Source organism: Tamandua tetradactyla, chromosome 20, assembly GCF_023851605.1.
Source record: "Tamandua tetradactyla isolate mTamTet1 chromosome 20, mTamTet1.pri, whole genome shotgun sequence".
NCBI lineage: Eukaryota > Metazoa > Chordata > Mammalia > Pilosa > Myrmecophagidae > Tamandua > Tamandua tetradactyla.
The window spans coordinates 32316161-32336327 of NC_135346.1; the positions used below are offsets into that span (position 1 = coordinate 32316161).

At 46.4% G+C, this 20167-nt stretch overlaps 1 protein-coding gene across 1 annotated transcript in view; it reads right to left on the reverse strand.

The window, feature by feature from the left end:
- Positions 1-4033: 4033 nt before the first annotated feature.
- Positions 4034-20167, reverse strand: part of FAT2 (FAT atypical cadherin 2) — a 100073-nt gene continuing 83939 nt past the window's right edge. The window contains exons 21-24 of the mRNA XM_077137449.1: positions 18311-18749; positions 9200-9353; positions 7100-7563; positions 4034-6068 (exon numbers count right to left, since the gene is read on the reverse strand). Coding sequence (XP_076993564.1) covers positions 5536-6068; positions 7100-7563; positions 9200-9353; positions 18311-18749 — 1590 coding nt within the window. The 3' untranslated portion in view covers positions 4034-5535. The remainder of the gene's footprint in view (positions 6069-7099; positions 7564-9199; positions 9354-18310; positions 18750-20167) is intronic.

Below are 20167 nucleotides of genomic sequence, written 5' to 3' on the forward strand. Positions count from 1 at the left end.
ATCGGCTGGCCTTCCCTCCTGGCTTCTGCGTTTAAAGGGCTTTCCCTGAGGTGTCCTTTCTGCAACTCCAAACGTCTGAGCCAGCTCTGAGCTCCACTCTTCTGATGCTTCCTTTTTTTGTTTTGAAAAGCCTCCAGTGAATTGAATTTAACATCACTCATTGCAGAAGGCACTCCCCTCAGCCACTGACAGATATAATCAGCCATAGATGAATTTCATATGCTGATGATTTAAATCTACAGCAACTGAACAACAGGACACCATTACCTGGCCAATCTGACACCTGAACCTAACTACTACAGATGTCAATAGTAATGATAAAATATTTAACCTCCTTTGAGCATTTACTATACAACTAAGCTCAACACTTTACCTAAGTTCTCCATTAATACTCAAACCCAATGAATAAAGGTGTTGGTAATGGCCTCATTTTGCAAACTTGAGGCATGAATACTTAAATAACTTATTCAAGATCATACATTTTCTAAATGGTGGAGCCAGATCTGTCTGACTCCAAATCTCATGCTTGTACCATTGGGATGTACTTCCATGCTATCTCATTTTGTCACTCCTCACCTCACATCCTTCAGTGGACATAGCCCTGCCTAGGTACATAGATCCCCCACATCCTGACCCAGTCTGCGTTCCTCTCCCTGTTCTCCACTACTTCCCTTCACAAACCCTATATTCCTGTCCGTCAAAACTATCTGCCATTGTCCAAAATCTTCAAACCCCTTAGCCTTCTCCTTGACTAAGACTTTAGCCTGGCTGATCTTTCTCTCTGTACTAAATCTAAAGCTCAACTTTAAGACCTTGAAGCTGCTTCACTTTAAAACCTTTCCTGGCTTTTCCATTATAATTTACAACTCCCTCCACAGCAATGCCATAGTGTTACTTTCCTGCTGGGCTCCATTTATTTTACCTATGCTAGAGGGATGTGTTTACTTGACACTTCCCTAGATCAGGAGCTCCTTGAGGGCACTGATTAGGGGGTTGGTTCCCTACCACTGCCTACCGGTGGGGGCTGACCATGTATCTGGAATTGGTTGGTCACTAAATTCAGTGTAGTGTCTTTCTGTAGTGAATGGTGTACAGCCCTGACAAGGAGATGACATCACTATATTTTGTGGAGCTTTGTTTCCCTCTAATCAAGCACTTTCCTTGGTTGGACTTGATAGATTGATTGAGGAATCCTGAGAAAATCTAAAGCCTTGCCTCTTCTCAGCCAGGTACCAGAGAAAGTTTTTACTCTTCCTTGGGTGAGAGTTTGTGTCTCTCCTCAAGAGGGGAGCAGGGAGAAGCTGTCAAGGACTTCCAAAATCTGTCCTTAGACATTGCAGTCGGGCAGTTGTTCAGCACCAGCCGCTGTCCATACAGCTTGGCTTTTCACCAGTGCATCCTGCGCCACCACAAAGAGGAGGGGTCAGCTGTTCTATACTGAGCTGACGTGTGGTGCTGGGCAAGTCGCTCTGTTTCCAAACACTCTATATACTCTATCCCATCTTTCCCTTTTAGAACCTTCATAATCCTCATTCCAAAAGAGAGCAGTTCCCCAGCCCCCACCCCCCAAGGTCTTTGGCTTTACCCTTTATTATCCTAGTTACTCACTTTTTGGGGGTTCTAGCCCCCGCTTCAGCCTTCTTTCTCACCCCCCGAATGTGGTGTTGATATCTGGAGGATACCTTAGCCCATCCTAGGAGGTCTTAAAAAACTTCCATGTGTGTCGCAGTATCAGTGTTCCCTTACTCCACCATCACCCTGAGGAAGCAGTTTCATGGTCCCTTTGCAGTTTGTCCTGGTGAATTCCAGCCACCTCCCCTCCAGTAGAAACTGCCTTCTACCTCACAGGATGTGCTTGTGAGTCCTCAGCCCACGACGCTTCCTGCTCACACTCCTCTATCAACACTCAAGGCTGCTGTGTCCTTTCTCAGGACCCTCCCCCAGAACCAGACGCAGGATTACAGGAGTGGACTGACCCACCAGGGCTGAGCTGGCTCCCCACTCCCGAAATCCAGACACAATGGCTCCATCAGTGCCACCACCTAGAATCACAGACATATCTTGGCCTGTTCTGAACTCAGTTGGATCATTAGATTAGTGTGGCCTGAGTCACACATGTTCATCAATCCTCTGATTGACATCCCATATTTGTTTAGGGAGCCCACATGGGAGGCAGAGATCTGGAGGCAGGGATTGGAATCCTGGCCCTGCCACTCGCAAACTGGATGACTTCACTTGCTTAAGTTCCTCACACAAATTGCACTGTGCTTAACTGATCTTTGCCTTGGTCCTCCTATATGCAAAATGGGAATGTCAGGACCTCCCTCCTGGGGTAGTCATGGGGATTAACTGAGGGATCACATAGCAATTGAGTGCACAGCCCCTGGCACCTACCGACTGCGCAGTGGAAGTGACTGTGAAGGTGCTGGCTGGTGGGAGCGGCGGTGACTGCGGTGGGTGTAAAAGTTCCCGGCCCAGCAGTCAAGAGACCTGGATCTCTGCCTTTCTCTGCTGCTGTTATGCTGTGTCAGACTCAGGACGTTTGGAACTAGAGGCCCCAGTGGCTTGGGGTGGGAAGATTTCCTGGGAATCCGTGGGGTCTGGCTGGGTTAAGTGAGTTTAGTGGGATGAGTCTCGATCCCGAGAGCCCTCGGTGCCCCATCCCCAAGGAATGGACTCAGGACTGAGGCAGGAGGGAGCCGGCAGGGAGAGGGGTGGGCGGGGTGCACGGGCCGCATGGTGCCGGGGGACCCCCGGACAGATTGTCAGCCCGGAATTGGGGTGTTCCTTCTGTGATGTCCCAACTGTGCCCCCTCAGACAAACCTCACTGGGAGGAACTTTGGGAACAAGGAGGATGGACTTGATCAGTGTTTCTCAAAGATGATTCAGGGAGTCCCGGACAGTTCACATCATTTGAACTGTTATGTGTTTTCTTGTGTGTTAGACAAAATAGAAACTCTCAGATCCTTTATTTCATGGGTATTAGTGTTAAAGGTGGAAAAAATATTTTAAAAAATTTTTTAAACACTTTAAAAATATTAAGTAAACAATAGTACAAATTGTACTTTATCAGGGTAAAAATCATAGAAGTGTCAAGCAAAATGGGTGAAATTTGGGCAACACTAGACTAGATTATTTCTGAATTTCTGTACAGTTCAGGTAAGTTAATCCTATTGATATACTACCAAATATTATTTCCTATCATAAGGGCTATCATCTTTACATTAATTCCTTACAACATTACGAGGTAGCTATTATTTGCCAAATCACTTGTGCCCGAGACCATGTGGCCTGCGTGTGGAAAGCTGGGTGTGGAGCCGAGCCCGTCCTCTTGCAGGTATGCCTTCTCTGCCCACCTGGCCTGGGACTTTGACAGCAGAGACTGGGGCTTCCAGGTCTCTGTGTTAATTGCAAGGCCTGGCTGGGCAGGGACCACAGACGACTTGGCTCCTGAACCAAAGGCAAGAGGTCGCCCAGTGACCCTCACCTCCAGCTGGGCCCAGGTGAGCTGTGGAACAGGAGCCACAGGTGGGGTCTGGGTGCCAGGACAGCTGACCTCCCGAGACCTGAGGCATTTAGGCTGTGCGCCCACCAGCGAGTGCCATGTGATGCCGAGAGTGCTGGCCGGGAGTCACCAGTCTCAGAGTCTTGACCTGGGTCTCTCACTAACTTGTCGGTTAGTAGATTTGTCCCTGCCCACTCAGAGTCTCGGTTTCCCATCTTTAAATTGTGGGACGTGAGCTCACGCAGGCAGTTGAGTCAGAATCTGAGGCATTTTTTGAAAGTAGTTCCCTGGGTTCCACCCCGAGACATTTTGAGTTTGTGTGTCTGGGCCAAGGCCCAGGAATCTGTATTTTAGCAGTGTAGCCAAGTGGTGCTGATGCACTGTCAGGTTTGGGAATTCCTGTGCTTGGGTCCCTTCTAGTTCCCAAATTCCATGAATTTTAGCTTGGAAGGTCTTGTAGCGCCTCATGTCCTTCCCCTCACCCAACCCAAACAGGCTAAGTGACACAGAAAATAACAGTAAAAAAAAATATTTTATTGTTAAAAAAAAAAATCAAATGACCTATGAAACCATGCATACCATCACTCACGCTCTCAGTCACACACACTCGCCAACCATTCACACAAACAGACTCTCACCCACACAGCCCACTGCCCTGAAGGCAGTGACCCGTGGGTGACAGTCCCCATTGCTCTTCCTTTTGACCTTGTCTCCAGAAACAGCACACGTGAAAAGGCAGTGGACCAGAGGGAGGGTTTGGAAGGGGAGGGAGTGGCGAGGTGAGCAGGCACAGTGGCCTCTGGTCCCCCCCCACTCCTGGCTACATAAACTCTACACATGTGTCACATAAACTATACACGGATGCCCACATGTGTAGATGTGCCCACATGACCCTCCGTGCGTAGGGTTGAGTCAATGCAGGTAACACTTAGATTGGCAGGCATCTGACATGGAGGGGCAGGGCAGGGCAGGGCGTCCAGCCTGGACACTCTGGTGTCCAGCTACCTGCCTCCACCCGGCCCTGAATGGGAGCTCCTTGTGTCTAGGGAAGGAAAAAAAAAATCTCTTTGTGGAAACTCATCTAGACACCAAGGTTGAAAAGTGCTTTAGAATTTTAGAATGAACAACTATTTCCTTCCTGCCTTCAGCCAAAAGGTTCTGGGAAACTCGGGATGAATTGCCCAGAGTTCCCGTGAGGTCTGAATTCTTTAACAAAGAAGGCTCAGGGCCAGCAGGGTCCTGGCAGGCCCCAGCTGGTAGACAGTCATGTGACTTAAAGTCATGTGACTCAAAGGGATGGAACAAGTTCCCTTGAACTGGGCTATAAAGAGTGGGACCTCCTGGAGACCGAGGCTCCAGTGATGCTCCCGGGAACTCTTGTTGCCCTCATTCTCCACTGTATCTCTGGTTCCTGGCACAGTGCCTGGCACAGAACAGGTGCTCAGAAAATGTGCACTGGATGTACAAATACAGCAGGGTGCACAGGTGACTTTGGGTACCTGCTTGCCTGCTGCTCACCTCTCAGCCCCAAGGAGGATACTCCATGGCCCCCCAGGGCCAGCTGACCCCACGACACATCTCTTTATTGGGGTTAGAGCTTGCCTGTCAAGCACACACCTGCCTCTGCCTCCAGGATGGAGCTGTGGGCAGACCTACGAATGCATCTTTGCAGAGTTGACCCAGGGGTTGGGCCTTGCCACCTAGGGGGCTGAGAGATGGCAAAAGAAGGAGACAGACTGTCTCTTGCCCATCCCAGGAGTAAGTTTTTCCTGGTGTTCCTGGGTGTCTGCTCTGTGCATCCCCCCCCCTCTCCTGGGGGCCCTAGTGCTGTTTTTGGAGCTCTACCCTCAGCTTCCCTCTACCCTCAGGGACTAGCTGGGGGTCCGGAAGAGCATGTTTCAAGGGATGGCAGCCTGGACTGGGTATGGGGGCTTCCCTCCCATGTTTCCAGCCACACTCAACTCTCTCCCTGTGGGGCAGGGGCAAGGTGCCAAGCCCTCCCGCCTGCCTTTCTCCGAGAACTGGGGAGCTAGAACATGACCTCCTCACAGCTCCCGTAGTCGCTCTCTACCATGTCGGAGCCTTCATAGTGGGGGGGGGCCCGGGGTTGTCCCCGGCTTGCGGGAGGCCCACCCCCCACCTCACACTCGGCATAAGAAGGCCCGGCCCGGCTGAGCCGCATACTCACCCCCTTGTAGCCCCCCTCTGCCAAGCAGGGCCCTCCCCCTCCCTGCCGGAACTGAGAGTGGTAGTAGCTGATGGCCGTGTACTCGTTGAGACAAGGGGCAAGGAGGTGCTCCTGGGGACTGGGGGGCCGTGGAGGCATCAGATCTTCTAGGTTCTGGTTGCTGTAGCGGGGTGGGATGGGTGCCCGCTTGTTTTCCAGTTCCAGTGGAAAGGGGAAGCCCCCATAGAGGCCAATGGGCTCCGGCATCACGGCTGGGGTTGGGTGGCAGTGGGGTGCGGGCTGCAGAGGGCCCTGGGTCACTTCAGAGTGAGGGTATTCCCAGCGTTCCTTCCTGGAATAAGCAGGGAGCCAGACTGTGGTTCCACCTGGGTACACTGAAAGGAAATGGCAAAACAGGGTGAGCTCTGTGTTTCCCTAGTGAGAGTCCCAACTGGCCTTATATGTAACTTAGCCATGTGGTGGGTGGCCAAAGGAGTGAGTGGCCCTTCTGTGTATTGCCTCTGGCAGCTTAGCTAACGGTCTAGAACCCAATGGGGATGGGTTCAAGGCCAGAGGTTTAACCCAGAGCCAGCCCATCCTGCAAATTTGTGTTGCTGACCCAAGAGTCAGTGAACAAGGGGAGAATTTGGTTGGCTCTGGGCAACTACACCCCAAGTCCTACTGGTGAGTCCCAAGTCCTGCTTGTGAACTTTGTCTCTTTAATTGAAGGTCACAGACATGCAGGTTGTATTAGGTGTGATGGAGTCTGCCACAGAGGATGACAAAATAAGATATGACTTAGAAGTCAGGAGAACAGGAATCTTCTGTCCTACCTCTGATCTTGCTACTGAAAAGTTGGGTAAATCGGTACAAGATACTGCATCTTTATGGGCCTCGTTACCCTATTCCTCTAAAAAAGGGAGAGGAACCTGTTTTAACTACAGGGGAATAAACTGGAAAATGTAAAGCGCTTTACAAATTCACCTCCTTCTGATCCAAAGAGGTGAATTTCCTCCACTAGGCCAGCCAGGTCTCACCGAATACTGCTATGCCTCCAAGTGAACGGAAACTTGGACCACTGCTTCTCTTTCCCTTCCTAAAAAAAGTGCAAATGTGCAGAGGCTTCCTTTGTACAGGGATTCTATCCACCCATATCCAGGTTCTACAGGTTTCTGCCATGGAGTGATTTGAAACTTAGAGGAATGGATCATTGGGCAGTAGAGTGAGGCACAGGTTAAGTCAAGAGACCTGGAATCCAGACCAGCCATTAGTGCACTGTGACCTGGGACACATCCTTTCACAGCCCATCCCAAGGGACTGGACTGCATGGTGGCCAAAAACCCTTTTGCTTCAGATAATGGAGTGTTCGGATCTACGCACCCCATTCCATTAATCCTAGAAGCTAAGTGCCTCTGGCCATACTGACCCATCTCCTCTCCTGACCAGGTTCTCTTCACAACAGACTCATTGTCACAGTCAGAAGGGACGGCAGCTGGAGGGAGTCTAGGGGGCACACTGCAGACCACCGGCTGTTGCTTCGAGCTGGATCCAAAGGTGATGAACTCATTTGGGACTGAGGCCTTGCTGGGCTCTGGTTGGTTCAGGTTGTTGTAGGAGCTGGTGCTCAGGGGGTCGAGCTCGATGGCAGGCATGGCTTGGGTGTCAACACCAACGCTCCTGGCCAGGAGGTCTGGGTCCTCCATGGCTACAGGCTTGTGAGCCTTGCAGCGGCGGCAGTAGAGGAGGAGCCCAACGGTGGCCCCAATGAAAAAAATGACCAGAACGGCCACTAGGATGATCAGTATCTCCTGCTGCCCCCAGTCGCCCCTTTTTATCTCAGGAGTGACGAGGCAGTGTCCTCCTGAGCAGCCCCTTGCCTCCATTTCACACCTGCAGAGACAGAGGAAGAGAAGTCAGGAGGCTGAGTCATTGCACTGCCCTTCCATGTCCTCTCTTGCAAAGATCTATGAGAGAAAGGCCTCACCCTCCAGCCTACCCTGATTTTCAAACACATCAATGCTCTATCAACACCAACACACTCCCCATCCTCCACCAGTAAGGGATGGACTTCAGCTACACTCACATTCATGATCAGTCATGTCTGGGCTCTGGGGACATCCATTATTTCCGTCCAATGCGATCTAGGCCAGCAGACATGCTCTCCACCCATGAGGTCAGATTTCTAACCATCATACGGTGGAGGCATCTGACATGCTCAGCTGTCCTTTAGCAGCAATGTCAGGGTCCCAGATACCAGTCAGCAGTCACCCAGTGATGGCGACCAGGCACCAGTATCACCTGCTATTCGTCACCAGTAGGTCACAGGGACTGAACCTGGCCTTGCACAGATCAGCCACCTCACACAGAACAACTTTCTCAGAGAAAGCATTTGAACCATATGTTTTCAGGTCATCTGCAGCTTGGCGTTCTGTGGTATAAGGATTCTAGGAGACTCCTCCTATGGCTAGCCTTACCCACTTTTGAGGGATATTGGAAAAGGCTCCCTTCATCCCACTTCAGTCCAAATCATCTCCCAGAGCCTGAAATTTTACCCCTGACAGTTTGTTCCTTTGGGGTAAAAGTCTTCTCCATGTTCCTCCTTTAAAATGCAAATATAACTTTCAGACATGAAGTGTGCTGGCAACACAGCTGATTAATGGCTAGCACTCCCTACTGCAAAGTAAGGCATAAAGTGGGGCAGGAATTGCCGGTGGCTGAGAGAAAGGGCTTAGGACATAAATGCACGGGTGATCACGGGCAGGTGCTTTCCTTCGCTATATCTCTCTTTCCCCTTCTGTGAAATAAGCGGGGTGAACTAGTTCATCATCTCTCTTAGACAAAGCTGCCATGCTGACAGCAAGGGAATTCCTTGGGAGCTTGTTAAAAATAGATTCCCAGGCCTCACTCCTGGGAGGTTCCAAGCTGGCTGGTCTGGGTAAATGCTGGAAATCTATTTTTCATAAGACTCCTGCATGATTTTTAAAAAACTCCCCCAAGTTTGAAGGCCATAAAACCAGATGACTTCCAAACCTTCTTTCCCTCTCGGATTCTAGAAATGGTTCTTTCCAAGCACCCCACAGCTGAGCACAGTACAGGTAGCTTGCAGAGGGGTTTCAGGCTCACGGCAGTGCCTGTGCCAGGTGGAACCATTATCCCCAGGCCACTTTCTGGGAAGCCACAGTCTAGAGCAGGAAAACAAGAACTACCATTCCAGACTCCAGCCAAGATCAGAACCTCCTTTGGAGCTGGTTAGAAGGGCAGATTCCTTGTCCGACCTGGTGAGTCTGATTTACCAGGTTCCGAGTGGGGCCTGGGGATCTGTCCTTTCAATAAGCCCTTCCTCTGCTCTCCCCACATGCTCTGATGCAGGTGACTGGAGCACCATTCTGAGAAATGCTGGATGAGTAGCTGGAGCCCTTGGTCTCCGGCCTCCCAGTGGCCTCAGAGGTCAGAGTGCAGAGGTCATTCCTAATGGTACCAAAGCTAAGGTAAGGAGCCCCTGGCAGGTGGCTGCTCCTGTGATTACCTGTCTCCCGTGTATGGGTGAGGGCAACTGCAGGAGGCTCCTTCGGGGGAGGAGATACAGGTTCCCCCTCGCAGGCAGGGTGTGGATGTGCAGTTCTCCCTTCCTTGTTCACAGCGCTCCCCAGAGAAGTGCGGGGGGCACTTGCAGACATAGCCTGGGAGAAAGGAAGGAAGGTCAGGCAGTGCAGTTAGGCAGCCCCAGACGGAGAGGCCCTCCAGGACAGACGGCAGCCTCGCATGTTTGCAGATCCCCGGATTCATGCAGCCATTCAGAAACCATCTATTTATCTGAGCCAAGCACCATGTTGGGCATTGGTGCCCTGCTGAGCAAGAAGACTTGTTCCCTGCCCTCAACCAACCAGTCCAGTGGAGGAAACAGTTATTTAAAGAAGAGGAAGAATGGCCTTGGCCGCCTCCTGCTCTTTCTCTTCATCCTCCTCTTCATGGACACAGTCACTGTCTAAGCATCATCAGGTATTGGCCCATCAGATGCTCGCAATCACAACCCTGAGACTGGTTAATGTCATCATCCTCATCATCAGGGGACAGTTACAAAGAAAGGGCCGGTAAGGGAATGAGGCACAGAGAGCGTATGGCATTTGCTGAAGGTCACACAGCTAGTAAATGGCAAAGCTAGGGTTTAAACGTAGACAGCTATACATACTATCAGGATATAGGTAATCATAAGAAAAACTGCTGTTATGGAAGGGAAGTGTGGGAGCCCTAGCTGACCTGGGGATCAGGAAATGTTTCTTGAGGACTTGGACCCGAAAGATGAGTAAAAACTAACCAGGAAAAAAGATGGAGGGGCAAAGGGAAAGGACACAGGCAGAGGAGAATGGTGTGGGCAGAGGCTTGGAGGAGAGAGTATGGCACATTCAAGGAACTGACAAGGGACCAGCGTGTGTGAGTGTGGTGAGCAAACAGGAGAGTGGTGGGCTGTGAGGCCAACGAGGGCAAGGGCCAGAGCATTAGGGTGGCATGAGTGTGTGCAGGAATGAATTCGGACTCTCTCCTGAAAGCAGTGGGAGCCACTGAAAGGTTCCAAGCAGGAGAGTGACATGCTCAGACCCGCACTTCATAAAGATCACTCTGGCTTCTTGGTGGAAGAGGGAATCGAGAAAGAGAAGCTGGAGAAAAACAGGGAGGAGGCTGATGCAGAAGAGAAGGTAGGAAATGCGGGGGCCTTGGAACAGAGTAGTGGCAGTGGGCACAGAGAGAGGCAATGGACTCCATGGATATTTTGGAGGTAGAAATGGCAGTCCTATTAACCTGACAATCAGAAAAAGACACAATACCAAGTACTGACAGGCAGGGGCACCCAGGAACCTCAAAGCCTACTGGTGGGAGTGGAGATCGGTGCAGCCATCTGGAGATGCATCAGAGAGCAATCTGGGCTAAACAGTCTAAATTATGTGGATACTTTGTAAATGTGAATTCTATCCCTGGGTGGTGTGTGTGTGTGTGTGTGTGTGTGTGTGTGTGTGTGAAGGAAATTCTCACATGCTTCATGAGGGCTCATGTACGAGGATATCCACTGCAGCATGGTTGGATGGTGGTAGGAGTTTGAAGCTACCAAGTTGTCCATTGCTGGGCAAGTGAGAGGGAAAATGGGTGTGTGTGCACACCATGGGACACTGAGCTGCAATGAGACACAATGCATCAGATGTACTCACGACAGGATATGTTGCTGCGTGAAAGTGTCAAAAATGATCTGCAGAGGTTTTCTGGGAAGATGGTGGAGCTGAGTGGAACGGGCTCACTGGGGCAGGGAAAAAAATGACTGCGTTTGCGGTCCTGAGGTGTGAGTAAACAAACAGGAGTAAACAAACGTTTCTAGGGTTTGGAGGAAGAGAGAGGGATTGGGACGGGGAGAGTGGGGTGTGTTGGGTGACAGTGATCCCCCCTACCCAGGGACGGGCTGCAGCGTGAGGGGAGGTGCCATCTGAGGGGCTGGTCAACCCTCCACTCCAACCTGCTCGGGCCCGCGGGAGCCCAGAGGCTGACCAGATCGTCCACCTCAGGAGGTCCGGCCTCCGGGGCTGGGGGCGGTCACCTGGCCAGGTGGTGCTGGAAATAGCCGGCGGGTAGGCACGGTGTCTAGCAGACCCGCCAAGCACCGGGTGCTGCAGGTCAGCTGATCCCTTGAGCATCGGTCACCCCCTCAGTCCTGAAGGTGGGGACCGGCTACCGGACAGTCGCAGACTGGGAGAAGCCCCCGCCCCCCTGAGCCGTGGGCGCAGTTTTCCACCAGCCGCAGTCGGGGTGGGGCAGGCCTGAAGGAGAAGGAGCCTCAGGCGCGCCTCCTGCTGGTGAGAAGCTGTAAGTGTAAGTCAGCTGCTGAAACCCGGGAGGGGAAAACCTTAAGGGAGGAGGTGCTCGGTATTGCCACCTGCTGGGCAGAAGGGGTAAGTGCAGGTAGGTTAACACCCTATCTGCCTAGGTTTTAATTTTTTTCCTAATATTCTTTTACAAATATATATTTTCTACATGTTTTTAGTAGTAGTAACTGTTTTTAATTTTTATTTTTATATATCTTATATATTTATATTTTTATTGATTTTTAAATTTCTTATTTTATATATTATGTTTTGTTCTGTTTTACCACATTTATTTTTATTTTTTTCTGATTAGTTGTTTTCTATTTTTTTTCCCTAAATTTTCTCTTCCTTTGGTGGGCACCGGTCTTAGTTCACTCGCAATATATTGTGTGGTATCTCCTGAGCCTGGGACCCACTACTACTGAGGTGTTTTTGTTGTTGTTTTTTTTCCATATTCTTTTTATAATTTTATTTTACTTTATGATTATTTAAAAAAAATTTTTTGTTGGGGGGGTGCATGGGCCAGGAGTCGAGCTTGGGTCTCCTGCGTGGTGGGCAGCTGTTCTACCACTGAAGTACCTGTCCTAGCTTATAATAGGCCCTCAATTGCATCCCCTACATGAGATCTGGACCTTGGTTTGGCAGGGAAATACTGACAAACCAGTGCAAAAGGAAACCGTCAATGCAAAACCAAGTAAATACAAAACTTTAGACAAATGAAGAAAATCAACTTGCAAAATAACCATATTAAGATAATCAAATGCTCCAAACAAACAGAAAATCACAAAGCATGTAAAGATCCAGGGAGAAATGGCCTAGCCAAATGACCAAATCAAAACTCCAGAGGGGACACAAAACATGAAACAACTATTCAAGGATATTTATAAAGAAATAAAAGATATCAGGAAGACACAAGAAGAGCATAAATAAGAATTTGAAAGATTAAATAGAAAAAGGGCAGATCTCACAGAATTGAAAGGTACAGTAGACCAAGTTAGAAAAATACTAAAGACACACAATCACAAATTTGAAGAAGTGGAAGGAAGAATAAGTGAACTCGATGACAGAACAATTGAACTAGAGTGCACAAAAGCACAAATGGCAAGAAAGATGGAAAAAATGCAACTGGATCTTAGGGAAATGATAGAAAATAAGAGGCGCAAAGTATAAGAATCATTGGTGTCCTAGAAGGAGAGGAGCAGAGTAAAGGGCTGGGAAAGTAAGTTGAAGATAGAATCAGGGGAAACATCCAACCCTTATAAAAGACATAAAAATGCATATCAAAGAGGCCAAAAAAACTCCAAATAAAAAAAATCTGAATAGGCCTTCTCCAAAACACATACTAATCAAACTGTCAAATGTTGAAGAGAAACTGAAAGTCCTGAAAGCAGCATGAGAAAAGAAATCTATTACATATAAGGGAAAACACATAAGACTGACTTCAGACTACTCACAGGCCCCATGGAAGCAAGAAGGTAATAGTATGATATATTTAAGATTTTCAATGGGAAAATCTTTCAGCCAAGAATTCTCTATCTAGCCAAGTTATCCTTCAAAGTTGAAGGAGAGATTAAAACCTTCAAAGACAAACAAAGATGGAGAGAACTAGTCAACAAGAGACCTGTCCCACAAGAAATAATAAAAGGAGTCCCATCAGCTTTGAAAAAAAAAAAGAAGAAGAGGGAGGTCTAGAAGACAGCACAAAATTGAAGAATATACATAATGGTAATTTAAAGGATAAAAAGAGTGAGAAGGAAAATAATATATAGATCTAACAAATAAAAACTAAGGGATAAGATGGTACAGTCAAGAACTGCTTCTACAGGAATTACTACGCTGATTTGAAAGTATTATGTACCCCAGAAAAACCATGTCTTAATTCTGATCCAATCTTGTGAGGGCAGCCATTTCTTTTAACCCTGATTCAACATTGTAGGTTGGAAACTTTTGCTTAGATTATCTCCATGGAGATGCGGCACACTCAGTTAAGGGTGTGATCTTTTGATTAGATTGAGATGTGACTCCATCCATTCCAGGTGGGTCTTGATTAGTTTACTGGAGTCTTTAAAAGGGTAAACATTTTGGAGAAATCTCAGAAACAACAGAGCCAACACAGAGAGAGCCGATAGGAACTTCAGAGCAGAGCTTACAGATGCCAACACTTGGAGAACAGAGACATGGAAGTTTGGAGATTCTTGCAGCCCAGGAGATATTGCCATGAGATAGTAAGCAAGGTAGAACCTGGAGAGAGCCAAGGGAAGCCAAGTGGTGAAGTCCAGCCCCGTAGAAGCAAAGTGAGGAATCCTCACAGGAACAGGGGCTGAAAGCAATGGAGCCCAGGAGCAAGGGACCAGCAGGTGCCAGCCATGTGAAAACTCAGCTGACAGAGGTGTTCCTGACCCAATCCTTGAATTAAGATAGCTGGCCCTGGATGCCTTACTTGGACATTTCTATAGGCTTAGAACTGTAAACATGTAACTTATTAAATCACCTGTTTTAAAAACCATTCCAACAAAATGGGGAAAAGACTTGAACAGACACTTCTCAGAAGAGGAAATACAAATGGCCAAAAGGCACATGAAGAGATGCTCAATGTCCCTGGCCATTAGAGAAATGCAAATCAAAACCACAATGAGATATCATCTCACACCCACCAGAATGGCCATTATCAACAAAACAGAAAATGACAAGTGCTGGAGAGGATGTGGAGAAAGAGGCACACTATTCACTGTTGGTGGGAATGTCAAATGGTGCAACCACTGTGGAAGGCAGTTTGGCGGTTCCTCAAAAAGCTGAATTTGAATTGCCATATGATCCAGCAATACCATTGCTAGGTATCTACCCAGAGGACTTAAGGGCAAAGACACAAACGGACATTTGCACACCAATGTTTATAGCAGCATTATTTACAATTGCAAGGAGATGGAAACAGCCAAAATGTCCATCAACAGACGAGTGGCTAAACAAACTGTGGTATATACATACGATGGAATATTATGCAGCTCTAAGACAGAATAAACTTATGAAGTATGTAACAACATGGATGGACCTAGAGAACATAATGCTGAGTGAGACTAGCCAAAAACTAAAGGACAAATACTGTATGGTCTCACTGATATGAACCGACACTAGTGAATAAACTTGGAATATGTCGTTGGTAATAGAGACCATCAGGAGACAGAAATAGGGTAAGATAGTGGGTAATTGGAACTGAAGGGATACAGACTGTGCAACAGGACTGGATACAAAAACTCAGAAATGGACAGCACAATACTACCTAACTGTAATGTAATTATGTTAAAACACTGAATGAAGCTGCATGTGAGAATGATAGAGGGAGGAGGGCTGGGGACATAAATGAAATCAGAAAGAAAGATAGATGTTAAAGATCGAGATGGTATAATCTAGGAATGCCTAGAGTGTATAATAATAGTGAAATGTACAATGTACAAATTTTAAAAATGTTTTGGCATGAGGAAGAACAAAGGAATGTCATTATTGCAGAGTGCTGAAAATAGATGATAATTAATACTTTAAAATGTCACCTTATGTGTGAGACTAAAGCAAAAAATGTTTATTTGTTACAAAATTTAGATTTTGACTAGAGCATTTCCTAATATAACACATGTAGATAGTTTGATTGAATGTCATTAAGTATTTGGAATCTCAGGTAGCACATGAGATTTTGTTGGTTTGTCCAGAGTGATGCCCCGATTAATCCCAGAGTGATTAGATCAGTGACTGGAAAAGTATTTGCAAGCCCCCTTTGGGAAATGGTGAGAGTGGGGAGAAATTCAACTTCCCCAAGTTGAATTCTTGATATTCTCACAAGCAGTGTGGACAACCAAAGCTATAGGCTAAGCCCCCAGTCTTGGGGTTTGTTCACATGAAACTTAACCCCACAAAGGATAGGTCAAGAATACTTAAAATTTAGGCCTAAGAGTCACCCCCAAGAGAGCCTCTTTTGTTGCTCAAGATGTGGCCTTTCTCTCCAGCCAATAGATGAGCAGTCTCACCACCCTCTCCCTCTCTGCGTGGGACATGACTCCCAGGGGTGTGGACCTTCCTGGCAATGTGGGACAAAGATCCTGGAATGAGCTGAGACTCAGCATCAAGGGACTGAGAAAAACCCTAGAATGAGCTGAGAATCAACATCAAGGGATTGAGAGAAACTTCTCGACCAAAAGGGGGAAGAGTAAAATGAGACAAAGTGTCAATGGCTGAGAGATTCCAAACAGAGTCGAGAGGTTATCCTGGAGGTTATTCTTACGCATTAAGTAGATATCACCTTGTTGTTTAAGATGTAGTGGAGAGGTTGGAGGGAATTGCCTGAAAATGTAGTGCTGTGTTCCAGTAGCCATGTTTCTTGATGATGATTGAACAATGATATAGCTTTCACAATGAGAATCTGTGAATGTGAAAACCTTATGTCTGATGCTCCTTTTAGCTACTATATCAACAAAGGAGTAGAACACATGGAATAAAAATAAATAATAGGGGGAACAAATGTTAAAATAAATTCAGTTTGAAATAGTGGTAAATGAAAGTGAGGGGTAAGGGGTATGGTACGTATAGTTTTTTTTCTCTATTATCATTTTATTTCTTTTTCTGTTGTCTTTTTATTTCTTTTTCTAAATCAATGCAAATGTACCAAGAAATAATGAATATGCAACTATGTGATGATATTAAGAATTACTGAATGTATATGTAGAATGGAATGATATCTAAATGTTTTGTATGTTAATTTTTTTTAAATTAATAAAAAACAGTTAAAAAAAAAAGCCATCCCAGTTCTGGTATATTACATTCCTGCAGCTTGCAAATGAAAACAATTACTCTGAATGTTAATGGACTAAATTTACCATTTTAAAAATACAGACTGGCAGAATAGAAGAGCCATTCTGTGGGAGGTGTTCATAGTGGGAGGATTTACACTTTCTGGCTTTAAAGCTTATAATAAAGCCACAGCGGTCAAAACAGCTTTAAAGTTTATAATAAAGCCACAGTGGTCAAAACAGCATGGTACTGGCACAAAGATAGAAGTATTGACCAATGGAATAGAACTGAGAGTGCAGAGATAGACCACCAAATTTACAGAGTTGATTTTCAATAAAGCTCTCAAATCCACTGAATTGGGACAGAATAGTCTTTTCAATAAATGGACATGGGAGACCCAAAAGAATGAAAGAGAACCCTTATGTTACACTCTGTACAAAAATTAATTCCAAATGGATAAAAGACCTAAATGTAAGAGCCGGTACTATAAAACTTTTAGAAGAAAATGCAGGGAAACAATCTTCAAGACCTAGTAATAGGAGGTAGCTTCTTGAACTTTACACTTAAAGCACAAACAGTGAAAGAAAAATTGACAAATGGGAACTCCTTAAGATCAAGAGCTTCTGTGCCTCAAAGGACTTCATTAAAAAGGGGAAGAGGCAACCAGCTCAATGAGAGAAAATATTTGGAAACCACATTGGATAAAGGCTTCATATCCTGTGTACATAAAGAAATTACATATCTCAACAACAAAAGAACAACCAACCCAATTATAAAATGGGCAGAGGAGATGAATAGATACTTTTCTGAATAGAAAAAATACCTAAGAACTCTTAAGAACACTTAAGAACTGAGAATCTAATAAAGTTTTCATGTACTAGGTTTGACTTCTTGGAACATGTAATTCCCAGAGTGTTCCTAAGTCAGATAAATCCTGAAACTCAGAGGGACCAGCCTCCCTCCAAGATTATCAATTAATCACACCCCCCTCTCCTTTAGTGTGGACACCACTTCTCAACATGAAAAAGTCAAAACAGGCATTGTCCAAAGATCCTTATGGATTGGGAGAAAGATTAAAGGGGAAGGAGGAGGTATAACAGAGAAAATGGGACTTAACAAATGAGTAGGGCAGCTGAAATACTATATTAATATCCTTTCTAGCCACCAGTGTGTTGGAGCTGCTAGAAGGATAAATCTGAGATGATGGAATGGTAGCCCATGACAAATTCTGGAATCTGTTCTGTAACTACCTGAAGTGTGCTTTGAAAATTATTGCTTTATTTCTTTGCTTTGTATCTGTTATATAATACAATAAAAAATTTTTTAATTATATGCCAATTACATAAATTAAGAATTCAAGCATGTGAAAAACAGTAGTACATTTTGTAAGAACTCATTTAAAAACTTTAAATGTTTGCCTATAGGGTTGGGGGAGGGGAAAAGAGAGGGGTTAAAAATGAAAGGGAATGAGAGACAGGGTTTACATGGGCCAGTGATGACACTCAGTTGTGTGATTACTCAAGACCCCCATACCTGAGCTTTCCATTCATGCCCCTCACCCATCCAAAATAAAATAAAGTAAAAAGGAGAACGCTAGTTCTTGATGAAGGAGAAGAAAGACTCTTGGTTTCTCCTAATGTAAACCTCATAGATCCCAGCCCTTTATCCACAAGACGGCGAGAAGAAGAGGGAAATTCAGCACCAGGAGGCATGAGTTCTCCACCAAGATCTGTGCCCAGAGCACGCCCATCCCACCTAAAAGCCATATGACCTTGGGCAAATTTCTTTACCTCTCTGGGCAGCCCTTACACAAACTCACTGTTTTCTGAGCTGTAAAATGGAGCTATTTATGGCTCTCTTCCATGCCTCCTCCAGGACTGCGGGAAAGGAACAGGCTTTGTAAACTCTACAATGATACAGGTTTGCACACTTGCTCGATTGCTCGTTCAAGGTGATACAGTCTTGGTGGAGCCTTTGGGATACACATGGGGGTGAGCCCCTGCCCCAGCCCTTACCTGTTCCATGGGTCTGGGAGCACTGCCCTCCGTTGAGGCAGGGGTTCTGGCTGCAGTCGCCACTGTGGAGGCAGCACTGGCTGAGCGCCTGCTTCTCCAGCAAGCCTGCCAACTTCCTGCCATGCACCAGCAGCTCCAGTGCCTCTCCATTGACAACGACAGCATCCAGGCAGCCTTTGAAGCCCTGGGAGACCTTTGGGGAATGCGAGAGGACAAGGCCGCCCAGCAAGACGTCTCTTTCTGGCTTCAGACTCCGGCAGTTCTCTGGGAGGATGAGGGAGGCGTTACCCACACCATCAACCAACAGGCGAATGGAGGTGGCCGTCTCCTCCACCAGGATGGAGTGCCACGCCTGGTCATTCACGTGGCGCCGGGAAGAAAGGTTTCCATAGAAGCCACCTGGGCAGCGGTATTCTAGCTGGGGCACTCCATCAGCCAGCTGCAAAGGAAGATCCAGAGAGCCATCAGCATAGCCAAGAAGTCCTTGTAAAATGCCCTGCAAATAGGCTGCTATAAGAATGTTGGTTGTGTTTTCATGGGTGGGAGAGGTAGTGTTTGGTAATTGCAAAGGCGTTTTAGACATTGCCTTTGTAGAACATAAAAGCACTGTGGCCTCATTTGATCTCTCTCCCTTCCATCGCATGACTGGGGCAGGGATGATGTGTTTTTCATGAAAGAGGAAACCGAAGCCCAGATTGCCTTGCTGATTAAGACCCAATCTTTTAAAAATAAAGTTTTTTTAACATAAAAAAAAAAAAGACCCAATCTTTTGGATTGTCCTCCACACACCTCCCCAGTGTTCCACACTCCTGAACATTGGTGTGCAAGGATATAAAAGATCCCTGCTCACTCCTTTACTCCTTTCTCAAGAATGAATGAGAACAGCAGTTCTCAAGGGACCCTGAGACCACTTCAGAAGACTCATGAAGGAAAACGTCATCATAATCCTAGATATTATTATTTGCTTCTTTTACTCATTCTCTCACAAATGTACAGTGGAGTTTTCCAGGTGTCATAAGAGATTGAATGCAGAAGCAGATACGAGACGCCGGCTGTCTTCCATTAAGCCAGACAGACTAGAGATTTGCAATAACAAAGCGACGCCACTCTCCTCACTACTTTTTTGTTTGTTTTGGAAAATGTAATTATTTTTTTCGTAAATGTATGTCATTTATGTTAGCATGTAACGGGGCTCTTGTTATTTTTAAATGAATAAATAGAAACTTATAAAAAAATTTCTCAGTTTTCATTTCTAAGTCTGAAAATGTCAATAGTTGTAACTGACATAAACAAAACTTTTCTGGGACACTCAATAATTTTTTCCTTTACAGTTTTTTCAATAATTTCTAAAAGTATAAAAAATCCTGAAATTAAAAAAATTTGAGAACCACTGGATTATAGCATTTCAGTTCATTCTACCCCCAAGAAGTAGGACTGCTTTTGGCCACATATTTCTCTGTGCTGAAGACTCCCAAATCTCTGTCTCTCTGGCCTGAACTCCTCTCACAAACTCTAGACCTGTTTATCTTGCTTCTCTTGGAAGCCTAATGAGCATCTCACACGTCCATGTCCAAAAGTAAACTCTTGTCCTTCAAACCTGCTCCACCCATATCCTCACCTCCCAGGTCAGGTGAGAGTAACTCCATCCCTCGGGTTGCTCAGGCCAAAACCTTGTTTCTCTCTTTCTTTTCTGCACCTTGTTCAATTCACCAGGAAATCCTGTGGGCTTTACCCTCATCATCCATCCAGAATCTGATTCCTTCTTCTCATCTCCCTGACATCACACTGGTCTATCCACCAGCATCTCTCACCTGAATTACTGTACTAGCCTCCTGACGGCATCTCCCTGCTTCTCTC